This window comes from Arvicola amphibius, chromosome X (assembly GCF_903992535.2).
Source record: "Arvicola amphibius chromosome X, mArvAmp1.2, whole genome shotgun sequence".
In the NCBI taxonomy this organism is placed as follows: Eukaryota; Metazoa; Chordata; class Mammalia; order Rodentia; family Cricetidae; genus Arvicola; species Arvicola amphibius.
In genome coordinates, this window is record NC_052065.1 from 114754228 (window position 1) to 114775505 (window position 21278).

Genomic DNA, 21278 nt, shown 5'->3' on the forward strand with positions numbered 1-21278 from the left:
GGAAACATGTTTAATATTTACCTCCTGAGAAGGGATACTCATAAAACTCTCTTGTGTAGATGGGCCAGATGGTAAAGTGCCTTCATGAGATATGGTAGATCCTTGGGCCTCTTGCTCAGAAGGGGAAGGTGCTACTGTGTCAGGTATACATGTGCATATCTTTTACTACAGCTTCAGAATGAGGTGAAATTTCTAGAACCTGTGTAGGTGTGGTATACTCTAAAGTTTCCTGTGCATATGTAGTAGGTCTGAAATTCTCATGGGCATCTAAGAAAGTTACTGGAGCTCCCTGTGTAAATGTGGAAGTTTTAGGAACCCTTTTTTCAGGTGAAGAATGTAAAAAAAGCTTTGTAAAGAGATGTTAAGTTCTAGATACAGGTGGATGGACAAAACAGGTTCCAATGGCACTTGGGAAGATAAGGTAGAATTCAGAACCTTTGGGGTATTTGTTGGATGTTCTGGAGTCACTTGTGGGCATGTGGAAAGACTAACATCCCTTTGTGCAGATAGGGAACAACCTATAGCCTCTTGTGTAGTTGAGGCAGATTGCTGATACTCCTGAGTAGATGGAGAAATTTCCACAGCCTCCTGTGAAGAGTGCAGAGGTCCTGTGGGTGTTTGTGGGCAGGTCGAATCTGAGGAATCCCCATCTCTCAATGTGAAATTTGCAACGATGTTGAATTTGCTACAAATTTTTGTGTACATGTGTCACATCCAAAAGCCATTTCTAAGGATACGGATGAGTCTGGAACCTTGTCTGTAGATGTATCCTGTCCCACACTCCCTTTATCACATATGGTAGAAACCAAAACATGCTGGACAGGTTGTAAATGACCTGGTAATCCTGGTGTATATGTAGAAATTTCAAGAGCCTCTCCCACATAAAAAAAGTCCTAGAGACTCCTGAGGAAGAAGGAAAGGCTGTATTGTCTTAGCACCCTGGGTAGTTGTGGAGCGTGCATGGCTCACTTGAACTCTCTTGGCATATCTTTGGCTATTCTGTTTCAAAGGATGAATCAGAAGTGCCTTTTTGATTGGCAGGGTATATTTAGAGCCCTCTTGGTCTCATAGCGACACTGGAAATCCACCTTGCTTAGAAGGAGGATCTTTCCTTCTCTTTTTGCTATAGTAGGGATATCCATTGTCCATTTTTATATCTGGATTAGTTTTGAATTTTCCTTGTGAGAGAGCATAGGACTTTGACCTGCTTCTCTAGATGTAGACAATTCTGGAGTCCTCTTGACAGATACGTAAGGAATCAGAACCCCTAGGGAATTTGATGCAGGTGCTAGAAACCTTTGTGTATGTTGAGAAGGTACAAGGGTCCCTTGGGTAGACTTGGGAGTTCCTAGCATCTCTTGAAGATATAGGAAACTCTTTAGGGCCCCGTGTGAAGATAGCAATTGTTCTGGAATCCCTGATGTAGATGTAGATAGTTTTGTTTCTGTTTGGGTAGGCATGAGTGGTGTGAGGCTCACTTCGGGACTAGTGATAGGGCTTGGTCCTCCCTGTGCTGTAAAGGAAGATCTGAGCCCATTTTCTGGTGGAGGACATTTAAAGCCCTCTTGCTTTAATGGGGAAGTTATAAAATTCCCTTGGTCAGAGGAGGCAGAACTCAAGCTCACTTCAGCAGATATGGATTGCTTAGGGTCATTCTGGGGAGAGGGAAAACAGGCTTGGCTCTCTTCATGAGAGGGTATAGCTCTCTAGTCATCTTTGGCAGCTTTCAACGGTGTTAAACTCCCCTGGGGAGAGGGGTTAGGACACATTTCATTTTTGGGAAAATGAGAAATCAGTGATCACCCCTTTTGGAGAAAAACATGTGGAGCTGTCTTTGTCTAATGGGGCCTGCTGTAAGCCCCCTTGATCAGAAGGGGCTTGTCTAAAACTATTTGGTGGAGAATTGGAATGATGGGTTACCCCTTGGCTAGAGGTTGGACTTTTGAAAACCCATATAGAAAGGGAGACATGTTTGATTTTCCTTTCAGCAAAAGGGGGAGGTTTCTGTGATGCCTGGGAAGATATGGACTGCCCCATAGACCCTTGATCACATTGGGCTCCTCCCAGAACCTCTCCGGTGGATAAGGATAGTCCCTGACCATCTTGGGAAGAATTGAAGATCCCTGAGCTCCTTGGGTAGGGGAGGAAGGTTCCAGAGAACCTTGAAATTGTGGGGAAATTACCAGTCCACGTCGTTCAGTGGAAGAGTCAACAGAAGACGGCCCAGGCACTGTGTCATCCTCATTGACCTTTACACTGGCATCTCCACCACAGTGTCTTGGAAATGTTGCAGACACTTTGGTGCCTGAATGGTCGAAGTCCATAGGTTCTTCAAACACAGTAGACATATCCAGGCTTCTTTGCACCTTCCAAGGTCTGTGCACAGAAGTTGAGGCCACTCTTTTTCTAGTGGCTGGTGGCAAGGCAGATGGTCTGGGTTCCCTGCTCAGTGGGTTACTCCTGCAGTCAGGAACCTCTGGAGGAAGTAGCACTTGTTCTTCCTTGATCTCTTTCAGCTCTTTTAAAGGGTCCAGGGTCTTCTTACTGGATGTAGTCTTTATAAGAGCTCTAAGACTCCGCAGTGTATCTGCACTACCAGTGTTGGGGATTTTGAATGTTTTGTCCTCATAAGGCTTTTGGCACCTGAACTCATGCCTACCGAGCCAGTCGAAGCATGCCCAGAGGTGCAAAGTCCCTCGGGAATTTGGTGCTGGTCAAGTATGTCTCCCATTGGGGTGCACTGTCATAAATCCCTTGGGGGACACTGAAGGGGGTCCCAGGCCGGTGACCTCTGAAAGGGGTCCCAGGCCTATGAGGCAAATGCTTCCCCCATGGGGATAGGATGTCATCATCCCATTGGGGGACCCAGAAAGGGGACCCAGGACAGGATCCGCTGAAGGGGGTCCCAGGCCGGGGAGGCTGAGAAAACTGTGGTCTCTGGTCAGAGTGTGATGGACCAGCTGAGGCTCGCTGGCCTCTCTCCACAGGTTTGGCCATTTAGCCAATAAAGTCGTTGAAAAATAAAAAGGGAAATTACCCCTCGCAAGGGGCAGCGAATGTACTTGCCAATGGTGACTCACGGCAAGCAGCAGCAAAGCAATATCCTCAGAGAGAGGCTCTCCTTCCCGAGAACTGTGGACACGTCCTGTAGGTGAAGCACACAGAACTCGAGTGACGGTTGGTCTCAGAAATTGAGCAAAGCTTGAGAGCTGCACTTGGAATGGATGTCCTTGGGCTGGCATGGGCCAGTCCCAATCTGTCTCAGCTGGTGGTTCTGCATGCACTAGCCAGGCAAACATCCAAGCTTTCTGAATGAGGAGAGCACATTGGACCCTCTCTTCTTCATTAGGGTCTAGAGTGCTAGGTAGTCTGGTGCCCACTGTCAGTGACTATTGAGGAGGAAACATGATTTGAAAGGCAAGGGGTGCTTGGGAGACTTTGCTTTCGGGTTCCTCTTATACCAATCTGGTCCCGCTGTCAGGAGGTTGTCAGTGTTGCAGTTAGGTTTGTTTGAGCCTCATAACTGAATGAGAAAGTGTGATCCAGGCGTTTTCTTCTCAGAGACTGTGGGGGCCAGGCAATCACTGGTTGTGCTAGGGAAAGAATAAGTAATATTGCTTGAATAGAGCAGAGGATGTCTGGAGCTGATCTTACAAATTGTACTCTGTATTTTAAAGATGGCCTATACAGGGATTTTCTAGTAAATTGGTGACAACTTCTGTGAAGGACTTCTGGTATGCTGAAATGCATCTCTAGACTGCTTAATAGAACTTACTGCAGTGCTATTATTATATAAATGTTAGTATATATGTATGTATGTATGTATGTATATATATATATATTAGAGAATAAGGATAAGAAAAATAATCTTATAGTTCAAATGCATGTTGTTTATCAAATACTTTTATCTGCTTTTGGTTAAGTTCACCAATTCAGAACACAGACACAGTTGGACTCCCTAATGTAGCCCTTATGGCCTTAAGCAATTGCTTTGTCTTGGTTTACATGTTGGGTGCTATAACATTTACATATTTGATTGTTTTGGAAGGTCATATAATTTCCCTGAAGTCACAACATGACTAAGGGCTCACATTAATGGCTCTGCATGGGCCATTCACTTCCATTCTAATGATGAAACTGAAGTATAGTTACACAGAATTATTTTGGAAACCCTTAGAGAAGTTGATTCTTTGAAAGGTCATGTTTATTGAGCAGTTGATATACTGAGAAAGTGTAAATTTGAGGATATGGATTAAGACGTTATCTTAATGATAGAGAAACTTGCTTTGCTTGTTGCACGTTTTTCCAATTTTACTTTGAGCACCTTTTGTTCTTGCTGGATGAAAGGCTTTTGTTTATTTCTTTCAGTGCTATATCTGATTTTTGTAAAGGGTTGCTCTCTCCCTTTGGCTACACAGACAATATGGCTTAAGAATCATTGGGGCACTTTTCTATCATCTAATTATCTTCCTGTGCCATTGTCTTAGTGATTTGGCACAGGCTTTCTCCTTGAAATTTTTGAAAACTTCATCACTCCCTTTCTTTAACCCTAATTTACCTCACTAATTTCATTTTGAAAGATATGTTTCTCCAGGAATTTTATAGTTCACCGTGTTTATCCACATACTATCACATATCATAACTCTCGTATACCTTTCAACCATTTATCTGAATTTTCTGTTGGTCCCTTGAGGTCCTTGGAGACATTGAATTTGCACACCAGCATAATGCTTCTAGGCATTAAGAGATTTAAAAGGTTACACTTTGATAAGGTTATTCAACTACAAGAACCTTAATGTATGGTAGATTTAATAATGAAAATAACTGAATAGTACACTTTTGTAGCATTTAACTCAGTAATTAACATTCTTTTCTAAAGTGTTTATATCTTATTCATTTTGTCAGCATACAAGGAAATGAGTTTCACTACAGCAGTTTCATACATATGCTCTTATTGTTAGCAAGGATGTTTTCTAGACCACATGTGTCCTTTCCTTTCCAGTGTTGGTCCTGTCTAACTATCCACCTGTTAGTATTCAGGCATGTGTACTGGCCTGAGCTTGGGGTGAATGTCTTCAACTGTAGTCACTCAGAGCTCCTTCTGTGCACATTCACTACATTCCCTTTTAAAAGAACCATGCCAACCTCCTATCTCTCTCTTTCTCTCTTTGTCTTCATCTGTCCATCTGTCCCCCCCTCTCTTTCTCTCCCTCCCTCTTTCTTCTCTCTTCTCCTCTCTACTCCTGTCCCCAGAAGCCAGGCTCCCCCTCTCCCCTCCCTCTTTTCCCATTCACTTTCCTCCAATTAAAAAACCCTCTACCCGAGCTCGTCGCATGGCATCTTTCTCGCACAAGCCACTTTTTCTCAATTAGAGCACACCTGTGTGCCTTCATGCTATTTCTCCTGGCAGGATCTTTTTGGGAACAAGAAGACACCATCTGAGGTAGCCTGCCTTCATTTACCCTGCCTACTTATGTTCCTCTAACCCCACCTTGTGTGTGTCTATGTATGTGTGTGTGTCCATGTATATGTGCGTGCGTGTATGTGCACATGAGCATACCTACATTTGTGTGTTATTGGCATGAATGTGTAGTGTGTTTTTATATATGTAGGTGCACATGTGAATGGGTATATGTTTGTATGTGTGTATGTTCATGTAGAGACCTCATGTTGATTTTGATTGTCTTTGAAGACTCTACACATTATTGTTTTTTTACTGAAACAAACATAATTTGGTTTGTCTAGCTAGTTAGCATGTCCCTTGTGATCTCTGGTCTCTAACTCTCTAAAGTACAGATGAGCAACCACACTTACCATTTATTTGGGTACTGCAAATTTGAACTCTTTTTCATATGTGTGGCAAGTGCTTTATCCACTGAACTATCTCCTTGCACCTATTATTTTTAATGCTATTAAAAATTGATTTTATTTCCTTTATTTATTTCTCAGAATGTTCTTTGTTGACATATAGAAAAGCTTCTGATGTTTAGGTTGATTTTGTATACTGTTACTTTGCTGAAAGTGTCTATATGTGAGTTTTCTACTGAAGACTTTAAGGGATAGATTATATTAGCTATAAATAGGGAAAATTTGACTTCTTCCTTTCCTTTTTGTATACCTGGTGGAATGTAAACTGGTTCCAACTGTATAAATCAGCACATAGGTTTTCAAAAATAAAAATAGAATTATTATAAGACCTAAATAAAATACTTCTAGACAAATACTCAAAAGACCCTAAGTCTTACTTCTGACATACTTGCAATTCATGTTTATTGCCATAATATTCACAATAGTTAAATGGAACCATTCCTTTCCATTATGAGATGAATAGATAAAATGTAATATATATACCCAATGGAATTTTATTCCACTGAAAAGATTGTTGAAATCATGGCATTTGGAGGGAAATGGATAGAATTGAAGTAAAGAGAGAATTATCAGAGTTTTTTCTCATATGTGGAATTGAGACTTAATTTTTATATATTAGTATACATATGTGTGGTTATATGGTATAGGACATAAAACAAGAAAATGAAGCATGAGAGGAGAGAAGAGATCTACAGGGGTAAAATTAAGAAGTGTAATAGAATACATATGACAGAAAGGGGTGCTTACTAGTTACAGTTTTATTAATGAGATAAAGCACCTTAACCAAGGCATTTGTGGAATGGAGAAGTTATTTGTCTACCTATGGTTCCAGGGGGAAATGATTTCATCAGGGTGGGGAAGTATATCAGCAATCAGCAAGCATGGTACCTGGAATAGGAGCTGAGAGCTCACATCTCAAACCACAAGTAAGAGACTGAGAGAGTGAACTTGAAATGGTGTGAGTCTTTCGGCTTTCAAAACAACATACCCCTAGTGACATAATTTCTTTAGGAAGGTCATACCTCCTAAAACACCCTCAAACAGCCAAAAGCTAAGGACCAAGTATTCAAATGCCTGAGACTATAGGAGACGTGTCACCACCACAGGATGACTATTGAGGGAAGCAATGAACCAGTAGGAGGGAGTCATGGGATCTGGGATGTCACTACAGGAGGAAGAACAACACGGAAAAGGGAAGAGTAGAGAGACAGCTTAGCAGTTAAGGGAACTGGCTGCTCTTCCAGAGGACCTGGGTTTGATTTCCAGATCTACATGTTGGCTCACAATTATCTGTAACTCCAGTTCTAGTGGGGTATGATACCCTCTTCTGACTTCTTCAGGCACCAGGCATGTATGTGGTGCACAGACATATGAGCAGGCAAAATACCCATACACATAAAAATAAATAAGAAAGGGGAGTGAAGGAAAATGCCATAATGAATCTCACTTTGTATGCTAAATTTTAAGCCTCATAAAGTATGCGTATGTTCATTGTCTGCATATTTGTATAATTTCTGTGCTTTTATTTTTATTTCCTCAAACTGTTTTTATTGTTTTGCATTTGTTAAGATTTAATTTGCAGAGAAAACCAACACATGTGGTATATTTTAGAAGAGATTCCATAGGGTGCCAAGAAGAACATGTATGCCATTCCAATTTACTAAAGTATTCTCTAGGTATGTGTTATCTAGGTATGTATCGTCTAGTCCAGATCTGATATTTCTTTGATAATTTTAGTTTATATGATGTGATGTTTTCTGTGGATTGCCAATAGGACATATAATAAAGAAAAGGAGCCTATGTGCATGCCTTTGAGGGATTATCTAGATTAAGTTATCCTCTGTGTGTGTCTGTCAGGATATATTGGGGGGTGTCTGTCAGGATATATTGGGGGGTGTCTGTGTTGGGCGGTGGGCTCTGAGTTCCTAGAAATGCCAAGCAGGCCAGTCAGAACGAGGGTACTGCCACTTCCATATGGTTCCTACAAAATTCTCTCATCCATCAACCTGCAGGTAAGATACCGGCCACCCCACAAACACGCACCATGTACTGGACCACACCGTGCTTATGCCCACATCAGTTGGAACTGAAGGATGGAGCCTTAAAAGTCTTCACCTATGTGCCATCATACCATACGCCTTTAACCCTGAGCTGACCAACAGAACTGTTACACACTATGACCTCTGAGGAACTTCTTATGGCCTGTTCCAGTACTTGTCTCCTGGCCAGGGATAAAGTATAAACCAAACCAAACACACACACACACAGGCACGCACGCACGCACGCACGCATGCACGCACGCATGCACACACGCACGCACGTGCGCGAACACACACGAGTTTAAAGTTAAAGGAGGCCAGGTCGTACCCTCTGTTAATTTCAGAGCCTTTTCTGAGTACTCTTGTAGCTGAGATAATGCCTGGACAGTGCAGAGCAGGAAAAGGGGCTTTTTGACCCTTGACGCTGTGACTTCTCCCCGGATATTATGTAGGGTGGCCTAGACAGCAGAAGGCAAGTATATGCCACCTGCATGGGTGACCCTTATCAAAGAGAGGGAATTTGTCAGCGGCAGCAAGGGCAGTGAATCCTGGGCTGGATAGTACCCAGAGGCCTGCCTGGTCAATTTGGGCACCCTACATTCCACATCCTGATCTGGCTACTTCTGCTAGGATTCCCCCAAAGCCACCACACCGAATTGAGCTTAGTGCCCACTGGGAATGCACAAGAAGGTGGTACATGATGATGTTAGCAGCAGGTACCTTCTGTCAGACCCCTTGTAGGGTGCTGGGGATGTAGCTGTGGGGCAGAAACCTCTTCTGGCAGGTACAGGTCCCTGAACTGCAAGCCCAGCATGGCTCAAGGAGAAAGCCATTTCTCAGGAAAAAGCAAAGCAAAGAAAGGAGGGCCCTGCAGAAAGACAGGAAAGAGGATGACAGGGAGGGAGTTATGTGGATCACAGACATTTTGCCACAATGGTTACCTGGCCCTGAGACCCTGAGCACCTGTCCAGAGATGCTGGGCAGTGTGTGCTGTTTCATGAAAGGAGCTCTGTGTGCTGCTGGGGAGACTGAGCCAAAAGCTAGAGGTTCCCTGTACGGGCTTGTGCACATGATGTGGGCTGGTGGGCACCAAATGGTCACCAAAGGAACCCAGAGGCAGCACAGGATGCAGAATCCCCTGTAGAGAGATTCTCTAACCATGCCAGATATGGTGACTTCAGGACCTGAGAGGATGTGCTTTCCTTGCCCAGCAAACCAAGGGCTGTGGTGGGAACGCAGTTCCCCTGGGTCCGGTTACTCCCACACCACTCATGGGTCACAGAGACTGCAGGAGACTGACTTAGGCACAGTGGGGGCACTATGGGAGCCATTCTTTAGTCAGCCCTCAACCATGTCAGCAGAAGCACTGGGGAGCTGCTGGCGGGATCGGCAAAACAATTCTGCTTGATGGCAGCAGTGCACCGAGAATGCCAACTGTCACAGGGCATGGGTGCACTCCCTCTGCCTTTTCCAAAGTGAAAATAAAGGAAACCCATTGCACCACACTCCTAGATGGCCACCAAACAAACAACTAGGCCAGGGCTGGCTAGAGATGGGTCTCTGGGCCTGCTGCAAGCGATCCAAGGGCCTGTGGACCTAGAGGGGTGGAGAAGTTCTGTGATGGACCTCAAAGGCTTCTCCACCACACTGCCTTGAGACACTTGGCTTTGTGGTTGCTGCCAGCCCCTGAAAGTTCTTCATCTGGGGGAGGGACCATGTGAGATTTCCCCTTTCAAGTTAGCATGTTTATTTATATCATTGCTCAGGTCTTGTTTAGGTAGCCATATTGTTGAGGTATCACAGGTAGAGCTTTCCTGTCATTTCAGGAGATGCAATCTGATACCCAGGCCCTTTCAGACTGCCTGTCACTTCTTCCATAATGTTTCCTGACAACCTCGCCGAGATTCTGTGTCCTGTGATGGAGTCTCAGAGATTGGTTGGCACAATGTGCATGCCAGAGCTAAAGTGAGCAGGCCACGCCCCCACCTGTCATGCCTTCCCCTTTCCAGGCTGCCTGGTGAACCTGTCTGACTGAGGAGAAAGCCTTATGAAAGGGAGTGTGGTAGGAAGTAGTCTCTAGGTGAGTGGGTGATCTTGGTGGGCTGAAATTCTGTAAGCTTCAGTGGGTGAGAACACTGGCTCTGAGGAGCTCCGTGACCATTGGCAGAGGAGGGTATGGGTGCATGAGGCAAGGCCTCGGAGGGCTTGGGAGGAGATACCCGGTTGCCTAGCCTAGGCCACAGATGAGAGGAGGCTCTTGAGGGCAGTGGCTTCCCTCAGGTCCAGAGAGGGGCTTAGGGAAACCCTGTGTGACGTAAGGGGAGAGTGCAGACCGTTCACAGCTATATCTCTGCCTTGTATAATTCCGTATTAACACTGGGGCTCCTGAGCTCCTCCTGTGTCCTCGAAATACCAAGCCAGCAGGGTTGTCTCCTGAGTCTGTGGCACAGGTTCATTTCTGGTGGCTGAATCAGTACTGAATTGCTTAGTCCTCCTGACCGTACACCAGTGCAAGGTTACTCAGGCCCGGGAACATAGGCCACAATTTTGCCTGCCCCCACCCCCTTCCAAATGCAGGAACCAAGCAGAAGGGGTATAAGTGGAGGTGTGCAGGACAGAGTCAGCTTCACATTCATCAGTGGAGAAGGGACAGGATAGGGTACCACACCGTTGTAATCCTCCATGAACCTCCCTGCTCCATCGCAGAGAAAAGATGCCCTGTTTCTCTTCCCATGGACCCTGGTACTTCTTTCTGTGACTCTCATTTAATTACTGGAACTTTTGTATGTAGTTGCAATTGCAAGTTGTAGAAGTTGGGACAAAAACCGGGGCACAATAGACATGCCACCCAAGGAGAAGAAGGCTACAAGCAAAACTCCAAAGTGCCCAAGGGATTCTCCCGATTCTCAATCTTATGATGACTTGATGACTTGAAGCATGGTGTTCCCCAAAGGCTAGGTACAATCAGAAGGTTTTGGGAAAGGATGCACCTACCCCAGAGGACAGTTTGACTGATCTCTTGGCAAGTGGTGCATAAGGGCAGCTCAGGGCCAGGATCATTGTTTCAGATTGCAGGATGTTTCCAACTCTGAAAGTGGGTATTTCTATGTATCCCAAACATGGTTTGTTGACTTTAGGGTCCCCCTTGATCTTCTAACTCCAGGACTCCTAGCCTAAGCCATCCTCTCTTCCAGCTTGTCTCCTGGCAAGGACAAGACTTAAAATTACTTTAACTCTGGAAGGCTTGTACAAATGCCTAACTAAAATATCCCCAGGCACGTACCTATTTTAATCTCACTTGTACACACATTCTGGATTTAAAAGTACTTTTCCTGTCTAGGATGCCTAGAAATTCTATAGACAACTTATTTTGTATTTTCTTTCTCTTCAATGTAGTAGAAAACCTCACGGTTGATATCCGTGATGACAGTGCTTCATCAGATCAAGGTGAACAGCAGGCGAGGTGATAAATGTAAAGTACTGTCTGTTTGTCATTAGAAGATAGTTTCAGAAAATTCAACTCTTCTTTGTTAAACACCACATATTTATTTCCAAATAAAATGAATTTTCATATCTTATTTAAGAATTTTGTACTTTTTTGTCTCTAAGGAATCTTTATTTTTAACATCAGAGAAAGCACATACACATTTTGTTCATGTTAGTAAGGGAATAAGAAAATGTAAAGAAATGAATAAATGTAAGAACAGTTAAACAAGTTGTAATACATTCACATATAAAACATACAACTATGAAGTAAGTTGAACATGTCTATGAATATCATTATGAATAAATCCAGAAAATTTTGTCATTTAAAGTAAATTACCATGGATAAATAAATAGAAATGAACAAATTAAAAGACTTTAATATTTGTTTATGCATGCACTAAACGTAAAATAAAAATAATATATGTACTACTTAATTTACCACATAATTGTTTCTAACTATATATAGCTTAGAGATATGTGATTTGGCATAGCTATATAATAGGCTTTAATTATGCTTACAGTATAATATTCATTTTTATTTTGTTTTATGTTTATGTTTTGGAGATTAAATGTTACTGTGATTGCAGGTGAACTATAAAAAAGTGAGAGTAATATATGGGAGTATTTGGAAGGGAAAAAAGGAAAGGGAGTGTAATTACAATACCAAAAACATAAAAGAAGCAATTTAAACTCTTTTAATACCAAAATCTTACACATTCAGTTTTTGAACACAGAAAACTGAATTTGTCAGCATATTCATATTGCATTTTTTGAGTATAAATTATCCTGGGGTCATTTGAGTGGCATCAGCATCATCACAGGTCCTTTTAAAACTGGGAAATTTAGGCAGACATTGAGTCACAGGAGGACTAAACTAGGAAAAAAATGCATAAATAAAGGTAGGTTGTTGTTTTTTTCCTGAACATTCAAAAGGTGAAAGGAACCATCATAGGAATGCAGGCAGCCACAAGACACCAGAAAAGGCAAAAATCTGAATGAATTGAACATGAAGCTGACAACAATTGTAGCGTATCCCAGGCAAAGAATATAACAGAATTATAAGATGTCTCTAAACATGACAAGCATTTTATTAAAACCTAAGTGAAATTTACTTATGAAATCACAGAACAAATTTGTATAAAATTTGAATTATCGAAATTTAAAAAATTTAAAATTTTACAAATTTGTGTAAAATTTGTATGAATTTTGAATTTCTTAATATGCTAACGTTATATTACATGCATCTAGGAATATAATTACATATATGTGTGTATTACAGTTTTACTAAACAACTTACATTTGATGCTTAAACTTTTGCAAGAATGTCTGTTGAAAGTCCTTTAGATGTCATCCTGAAAGATTTTTATTGATACTAAAGAATTATTCTTCTAACTCAAACTATTATTGTGAAAAGAGAAGAAACAATTATAGAACAGAATCAGCCAAGATAACATAGTAATGTCCTAGTCACAGTAAATACTAGTCTACTCATTTACTCTTAAGTTTTATATGACTATACTACTATGGAAGTTAACCTGGTAGTAAAAAAAAGAATTTGCTTTTTGATTTTCCATCACTTTGACAGTTTCATTCTGCTCTACACAAAAGTTAACATCCACTGAAATTAGTGATAACATGAAAAAAAGAATGAGTCAAAGAAACCACAAAAAATAGAATGGGGATGAGAGAAAAAAGGAAATGGGAGAGAAGAAAGAGGTGAATCTGTTTCTTGTGTTGTGGAGCAGATAACTCCAGAGCCTTGTACAGTGAATGCTTTATTATTGAGCTATACACCCAGTGCCTAGCTACAAGATTTATCATCTTTGGGTAAGTCTAATGTTGATTACATAACCCCATGTCGAAATTACTGTAGAAACTTTAGTGCAATTTACTGGATGACAACTGGACCTTAATAAAGCTGTTAAAATGACCTAGCCAAAAAAAAAAAGAGGTGAATCTGGACTTCCTAGTTAGTTAAAGCTGAGCAGAGTTAAAGAGAGATGTTGAATCTGGAACTCATTTACCTGTTGTTATATTTATTTGTTAACGTTTATAAAAAATCAAATAAAGCAACAATAAATACGATTTAAAAATGCTATGAAAGAATAAGCCTCCTTAGAGGGAACCAACTAACAGTCCAACATAGCTATGACACCTATAAACTTGAAAGACCAGTTCAGTAACACAATGGTGTAGTGAATGAGCTGCGGGCAGGCCTGCTTTTCATCCTGCCCAGCTCCCGGCCACCGGCCAGCTTATACTCCAAAATAACATCACTCAAATTGTATTCTTTTAAACACTGCCTGGCCTATTAGTTTCAGCCTCTTACTCACATCTTGACTAACCCATATCTAATAATCTGTGTAGCACCACAAAGTGGTGTCTTACGGGGAAAGATTCAGCATGTCTGAATGGCTGGCTCCATCGCATCTCTCTCCCTGAGCAGAGGCATGGCAGTCTGTCTAACTTAGGAGAGGCGTAGCATCTGACTGAGCCATCTACCTGACTTCCTTCTTCCTGTTCTGTCTACTCCGCCCACCTAAGGGCTGGCCAATCAAATGGGCCAGGCAGTTTCTTTATTAGCCAATGAGAGTCCTCCATCATTTCCCCTTTTTCTGTTTAAACAAAAAAGAAAGGCTTTAGCTTTAACATAGTAAAATTACATATAACAAAACAGTTATCAAGTAAGAATTACAGTTACAATATTTATATCTATTTTATCTTTTATCATAACAAAGGAAAACAACTATAACTATTCTTCAACTCCATCAAAGACTCCAGAAGGACACAATATTACCTAGGTGAACAAGAAGTAAGCTACTTCCAAAACTCTAGAAAAGACAGAGACAACTCGCTGCCTGGACAGTCACCCAAAGATCCTCTGTACCGTTGGGGCATCCATCTTCGGCCTACAGGCCCATAGTATCCAGCAGACATTTCCATGAAGCAGGAAATTTCAAAGGCAGTTCAGTTAGTATCTGCTGTATCCTGCAGAATGTCTCACAGACTCTTTCATGAATCAGGAACCCCGAAAGATCATCTCACTTTTAGGCAAGTTCAGCAGTCCTCTCTCTGAGGGTTCTCTATGTCCACTTTATGCAATAGTCCAGGCAAGAGCAGTTTCTTGCCCAAATGGCTGTCAAACTCCATAAGGATCCTCTTCGATGCCCATCATCCTCTTGAATTAGATTGGTGCTGCCAGGATCTGATGTGTCTCATTGTCATGAAAAGCGTTAAGTTATTAAAACATTTAAGTGGAATATTCTGTAGTCTTTGAAAGATATTAGGAATGCCTATCTAACTGAAATATATCTCTATATATCTAGAAAATCTAACAAGACTATAAGCTTTACTACTATCGATGATTATCCATTAACAACCTATATTTCTTAATTATATATTACATTTTTAAAATGAAGTACACAATCACAATACCTTAATCAGTATCAAAAATACATATACATATAACAAAATTGACCTTAAATCTCTATCAATAAAGCAAAATCTATACCAATGCAAATTATTCATATCTATATCATATCCCCCTTAAATGTAAAAGAATATTTACAAACAATATTTGGGAATATAAGCGCAGTTATTTCTCTCCAAACTGCTTCCTGCTGAATGGGGACGCTGTTCATCAGATCTTTCATGGTGTAACCTGTGTGCTAGGTACAGCTCAGTCGGCAGTTGAGTGAAGTAATTTTTGAGGGTGTTCACAGCAACCTTTCAGGAGGGCGTGGTCTATCATACCATATTGGTATAGAAGCAATCCATAGGGTCTCATTTTCTGTAAAAACAAAAGAAGAATCTCTTTTCCAAAGTATCATATCCTTAGATCCAAATTCTGAAGTCAAGGTATTTTCAAGATATCTTTCTTGGATTAGTTCAGCAGCATTTATAAACAAATATCTTTTAGCAGCTGTTGCTTCTTCCTCAGCATTCAAACAATTCAAAGAGAGCATAATAGTACACAGTATCAAGATTCTCTGTGTATTTTCCATCTTTATGTGGCTTTACTTTAACCTCTATTTCGTTTATTTTTACTTTTATTTTTTTTGAGACAGGTTCTCTATATATCTTTGTCCTGGAATAACTCTTTAGACCAGGCTGTCCTTGAACTCACAGAGATCCACTGTCTCAGCCTGGGATTAAAGGTGTGTGCTACAACACTTTGAACTCACGGAGATCTGCCTGTCTCTGCCTCCCAGGCATTGGGATTAAAGGCGTGTTCTGCCACACCTTGAAGTCACAGAGGTCAATTTACCTCTGTCTCCCAAGTGTTGGAATTAAAGGTGGTATTACCACACCCAACTACTCTTTCTATCTTTTTTCTTTTTTACTTTTAAGAACTTTAACCTTTAGCCTGCATATATTTTTTAAAACACTGTAAATCATTTAGACGTTTTCTTCGACTTTGGATCTTTCTTTTACTGTATATCTCTCTTTTTCTGACTACATGAGTCTTTAATTTACCAAACAATTTTGGTAGGACTAAAGCCGTGACTTTGGCGGCTAGATCCAGCCCATTCCCTAGCTTTCCAGCCTCATGGCAGAGGTACCACAACTCTATGGTGGTTCAAGGTACCTGCCAGCAAGCAAGCTGCTGTTAAGCAGTGTTAAACAACACTCAAAAGCTGCATGGTCAGGATCGCCTGCTTGAAAGAGTCAGAGTTTGCCCTGGTAGGATGACCCAGAAAGCCGGCATTTTAAAACAGCACAACTTTTTTCCTGCTACAGCTGAAAACTGAAAAATACATGTTCAGACCCGAGAAATTGCTGCTACCAAGAAGCCATGCTTTACTCTATTCTTTCCCAAGCTTTCTCAGGCTTTCTGTGGACTCAGTTATCCACGTGGGCGCCATTCTGTAGTGAATGAGCTGCGGGCAGGCCTGCTTTTCATCCTGCCCAGCTCCCAGCCACCGGCCAGCTTATACTCCAAAATAACATCACTCAAATTGTATTCTTTTAAACACTGCCTGGCCTATTAGTTTCAGCCTCTTACTCACATCTTGACTAACCCATATCTAATAATCTGTGTAGCACCACAAAGTGGTGTCTTACGGGGAAAGATTCAGCATGTCTGAATGGCTGGCTCCATCGCATCTCTCTCCCTGAGCAGAGGCATGGCAGTCTGTCTAACTTAGGAGAGGCGTAGCATCTGACTGAGCCATCTACCTGACTTCCTTCTTCCTGTTCTGTCTACTCCACCCACCTAAGGGCTGGCCAATCAAATGGGCCAGGCAGTTTCTTTATTAGCCAATGAGAGTCCTCCATCACAATGGGTTGAGTAGTCATTCTTACATTCTTATATCCTGGCTGTAAACAGTAGCTCTCTTAACTGCTTTTCATTTTTTTCAAGTAATTTATTCTAATAAAAATGCTGCCCACATGAATAATCATGATTCTTTGCCCCAATGTTCTCAAGATTTTTTTTATTAAAAATTTCCACCTCCTCCCATTTCTATCCCACTCACCCCCTCACGCTCCCTCTCCAGTCCTAAGAGAAGGCAGGGTGTCCTGCCCTGTGGGAAGTCCAAGTTCCTCACCCCTCCATCCAGGTCTAGGAAGGTATGCATCCAAACAGACTAGGCTCGCACAAAGCCAATCCATGCAGTAGAAGCAAAACCCAGTGCCATTGTCCTTGGCTTCTCAGTCAGTCCTCACTGTCAGCCACATTCAAAGAGTCCAGTTTGATCACATGCTCGTTCAGTCCTAGTACAGCTGGCCTTGGTGATCTCCCATTAGATCATTCCCACAGTCTCCGTGGGTGGACACACCCCCTTGCTGTCCTGACTTCCTTGTTCATGTTCTCCCTCCTTCTGCTTTTCACCTGGGCATTGGGAGCTCAGTCCAGTGTTCCATTGTGGGTTTCTATCTATCTCCATCCATCGCCAGATGAAGGTTCTATGGTGATATGCAAGATATTCATCAGTGTGGCTATGGGAGAAGGCCAATTCAGGCACCCTCTCCTCTGCTGCCCAAGGACCTAGCTGGGGACATCCCCTTGAACACCTGGGATCCCCTTTATAGCCAAGTCTCTTGCCAACCCTAATATGGTTCCCTTAGTTAAAATATCTTGTTCCTTGTTCCCATATCCACCCTTCCTCCATCTCATCCATCCCATTCTCCCAAGCTCTCCCCCATCCTAGCTTCTCCCTTCTCTCTCCACGTCTCCCCTTCCCCCCCAACCCACCCCCACCCTCGTGCTCTGAACTTTTGCCCAGCGATCTTGTCTTCTTCCAGTATCTAGGAGGATGAATATATGTCTTTCTTTGGGTTCACCTTCTTTTTTCGCTTCTCTAGGATCACAAATTATAGGCTCAGTGTCCTTTGTTTATGGCTAGAATCCACTTATGAGTGAGTAAATACCATATTCCTCTTTTTGGGTCTGGGTTATCTCACTCAATAAAGTGTTTTCTATTTTCATCCATTTGCATGCAAAATTCAAGATGTCATTGATTTTACCACTGAGTAGAACTCTAAAGGATATATTGCCACACCTTCTTTATCCATTCTTCTATTGAGGGGCAGCTAGGTTGTTTCCAGGTTCTGGCTATTACAAATAGTGCTGCTATAAACATAGTTGAAAAATGCTGTTGTAGTACGATTGGGCATCTCTTGGGTATATTCCCAAGAATGGAATTGCTAATCCTGAGGTACATTGACCCCCAGTTTCCTGAGAAACAGCCACACTGATTTCCAAAGTGATTGCACAGGTTTGCATTCCCACCAACAATGGATGAGTGTTCCCCTTACTCCACACCCTCTCCAGCCTAGGCTATCATTGGTGTTTTTGATTTTAGCTATTCTGACAGGTGTAATATGGTATCTCAAAGTTGTTTTGATTTTCATTTCCCTGATTGCAAAGGAGGTTGAGCATGACCTTAAGTGTCTTTTGGTCGTTTGAACTTCTTCTGTTGAGAATTCTCTGTTCAGTTAAGTACCCCATTTTTAATTGGGTTAATTAGAGTTTTTACGTCTAGTTTCGTTATATATTTTGGTGACCAAACCTTTGATGTGGGGTTGGAGAAGATCTTCTCCCATTCAGTAAGTTGCCTTTTTGTCTTAAATACAGTTTCCTTTGCATTACAGAAGCCTCTCAATTTCAGGAGGTCCCATTTATTCATTGTTGCTTTAATTGTCTTAGATACTGGGATTCTACATAGGAATTGGTCTCCTGTGCCCATGTGTTGCAGATTACTTCCCATTTTCTCTTCTATCAGGTTCAGTGTGATCAGATTAATACTGAGGTCTTTACACCATTTGGACTTGAGTTTTATGCACAGTGATAGATATGGATCTATTTTCATTCTTCTACAGGTTGACATCCAGTTATGCCAGCACCATTTGTTAAAGATGCTTTCTTTCTTCCATTGTGTACTTATGGCTGCTTTGTCGAAAATCAGGTGTTCATAGGTTTGTGGGTTAATATTCGGGTCTTTGATTCATTTCCATTGGTCAACATCTCTGTTTTTATGCTAATACGAAGCTGTTTTCATTACTGTAGCTCTTCTATAATAGCGTTTGATGTCAGGGATAGTAATGCCTCCGGAAGTACTTTTATTGTATAAGATTGTTTTGGCTATCCTTGGGTTTTTGTTTTTCCATATAAAGTTGATTATTTTTCTCTCAAGGTCTGTGAAGAATTTAGGTGGGATTTTGATGGGGATTGCATTGAATCTATATACTGCTTTTGGTAGATTGCCATTTTTACTATACAAATTTTACAGCAAATTAAAGAGGGGAAGCCGCCACAGCAGAGCTCAGAAGAAAATAAACATGGAGACTCTTCAGATGACGTGTCCAATGGTGACTCCATAAGAGATCGGCCTAACTCTGTCAGACAGACTGGCAATACAACAAGAAGTGGTCAGAGAGGAAATCAGTCCTGGAGGGCAGTGAGCCAGACTAATCCAAACAGTGGTGATTTCAAATTCAGTTTAGAGACAAATGTTAACCTTAATAATGGAAGCCAAACCCCAGAGAATGAAAATGAACCAACTGCTACATGTCTTAGTGTAGAAAACATGGACAGCAGCAGCCAAAGGCAAGTGGAAAATTCAGGATCTGAGACATCATCTGCCAGACCACCTTGCTGAAGCATTAACAGAAGTGTCATCCACCAGAGGTCGGAGGAGGGCAAGAAGCTGGAAACCCGAACACCAGAGAAGAACCAGAGTCAGAGCTGAAACAAGTCGGACTCTGCGCCCAGCAAATGAAATTCCACGAAGATCTCATCATAGCATCTCATCTCAGACTTTTGAGCACCCTTTGGTAAATGAGATCGAGGGAAGTTCTAGAGCCCCTCGCCATGGGACTTTGAGACCGCAGATAACTGGACCTGAGATGCTAGGTAGAGGTCTTTTTGCGGCTTCTGGGTCAAGAAATTCTGCCGCTCAAGGGACAAGTTCTTCAGACACCGGTACCAATGGTGAAGCGGCAGGATCTGGTCAAAGACCTCCAACCAGAGACCTTCAAGTCAGAACAAGAGTTCTACTGGGAGAATACCAGCAGAGAGATGGCATAGCTAGCAGAACTCGGTCAAGGTCTCAGACCCCAAACAACACGGTCACTTATGAAAGTGAACGTGGAGGTTTTATACGCACCTTTACACTTTCTGAACGTGCAGGTGGGAGAACCTATGTGAGTACTGACGGGTTTTCCACTCTTACAATCTTCAATACTGGATCAAGGGAAGCTACACCTGTTCCGATTCAAACTGCGATAAGGCAGAGAATGACCGGTTTTGGTGAGTTTCCACGGAGTGGAAGAGGGAGCTCTGGTGGTAACAGCTCTGCTTCCGGCTTCCGCTCCAACCCTGGCTCCAGTTCCAGTGGTGAAAGTTCACAACGTAGCTCAGAGATGTTTGAAGGAGGTAATGAAGGAACCCGACTTTACCGCTCTAACGACAACCACCAACCTAGAGGACTCACCAAAGAACAGATTAACAACTTGACAATGAGAAGTTTTAGTGAAAATGATGCATTGAAGACATGTAGTATTTGCATTACAGAATACACAGAAGGCAACAATCTTCGTAAGCTACCTTGCTCCCATGAGTACCACGTCCACTGCATCGACCGCTGGTTATTGGAAAATACCACCTGTCCCATTTGTCGCCGGGCCGTCTTATCTTCTGGGAACAGAGGAAGGGTGGTGTAATGAGAACAGAACTCTCGAAGCTGTGTAGCTGGAATAGTGACGGGCAAACGGAAATCCCTTGCTTTATCTCCATGTTTTTGAGCACTGCTTAAATATAAAGTCACAACATGAACTGAGTCATTGCTTTCTGAAGAAATCATGTCTTTTCTCTAGTTTCTCTTTCAGGATAAAAAGAATATTTCAGACGCAACGTTTTAGGACTTCAGTGTTTGATTTCAATACCAGATAATTGCTAACCTGTTACTGATAATTTACCCATGTACACTTGTCATTTTCCCTTTGTTACCACAAGATCTGCCTTAGCAGGGGCTCCTTTATCATGTTGACCTCTTTTTAGGTTTCCCAAGCCATAAGAGGGGCATGAAGAAAATTTCCACTCAAGACTAAGTTCCATTATTTGTTTAGTAAGTGATTAATTAAAACTATACCATTCCCAGTTATTGATGCAAATTCAGTCACATTCTGCTTATTGTTTGTCACCTTCCAGATTAGGGGACGATGGACATACCAGTGTAAATAACACTAAACAGGATCTTCTAAGTGTATTAACTGTCCTAAGCCCATCACTGTGGCACACAATAGAGTGAACATAGAGTTTCACTGAGATATTTATCTTGTGGAAATATTAAAAAGCCTATGCTTGTATAAGTGAAAAAATCACATTCATTTGTTTCAAAGCTATTTTGTAGAGGCTCAGTACTTTTCCAATGCACTGTTGTA

At 41.9% G+C, this 21278-nt stretch overlaps 1 protein-coding gene across 1 annotated transcript; it reads left to right on the plus strand.

Moving 5' to 3' along the window:
• Positions 1 to 14241: 14241 nt before the first annotated feature.
• Positions 14242 to 20821, plus strand: LOC119805559 (E3 ubiquitin-protein ligase RLIM-like; the record flags this gene model as incomplete). Its single annotated transcript, XM_038317521.1, is given in 3 exon segments — positions 14242 to 14278; positions 19113 to 19488; positions 19490 to 20821. Coding segments are annotated over 3 exon segments (1482 nt in total), but the record flags the coding sequence as incomplete, so codon positions are not given.
• Between the last annotated feature and the right edge of the window lie 457 nt (positions 20822 to 21278).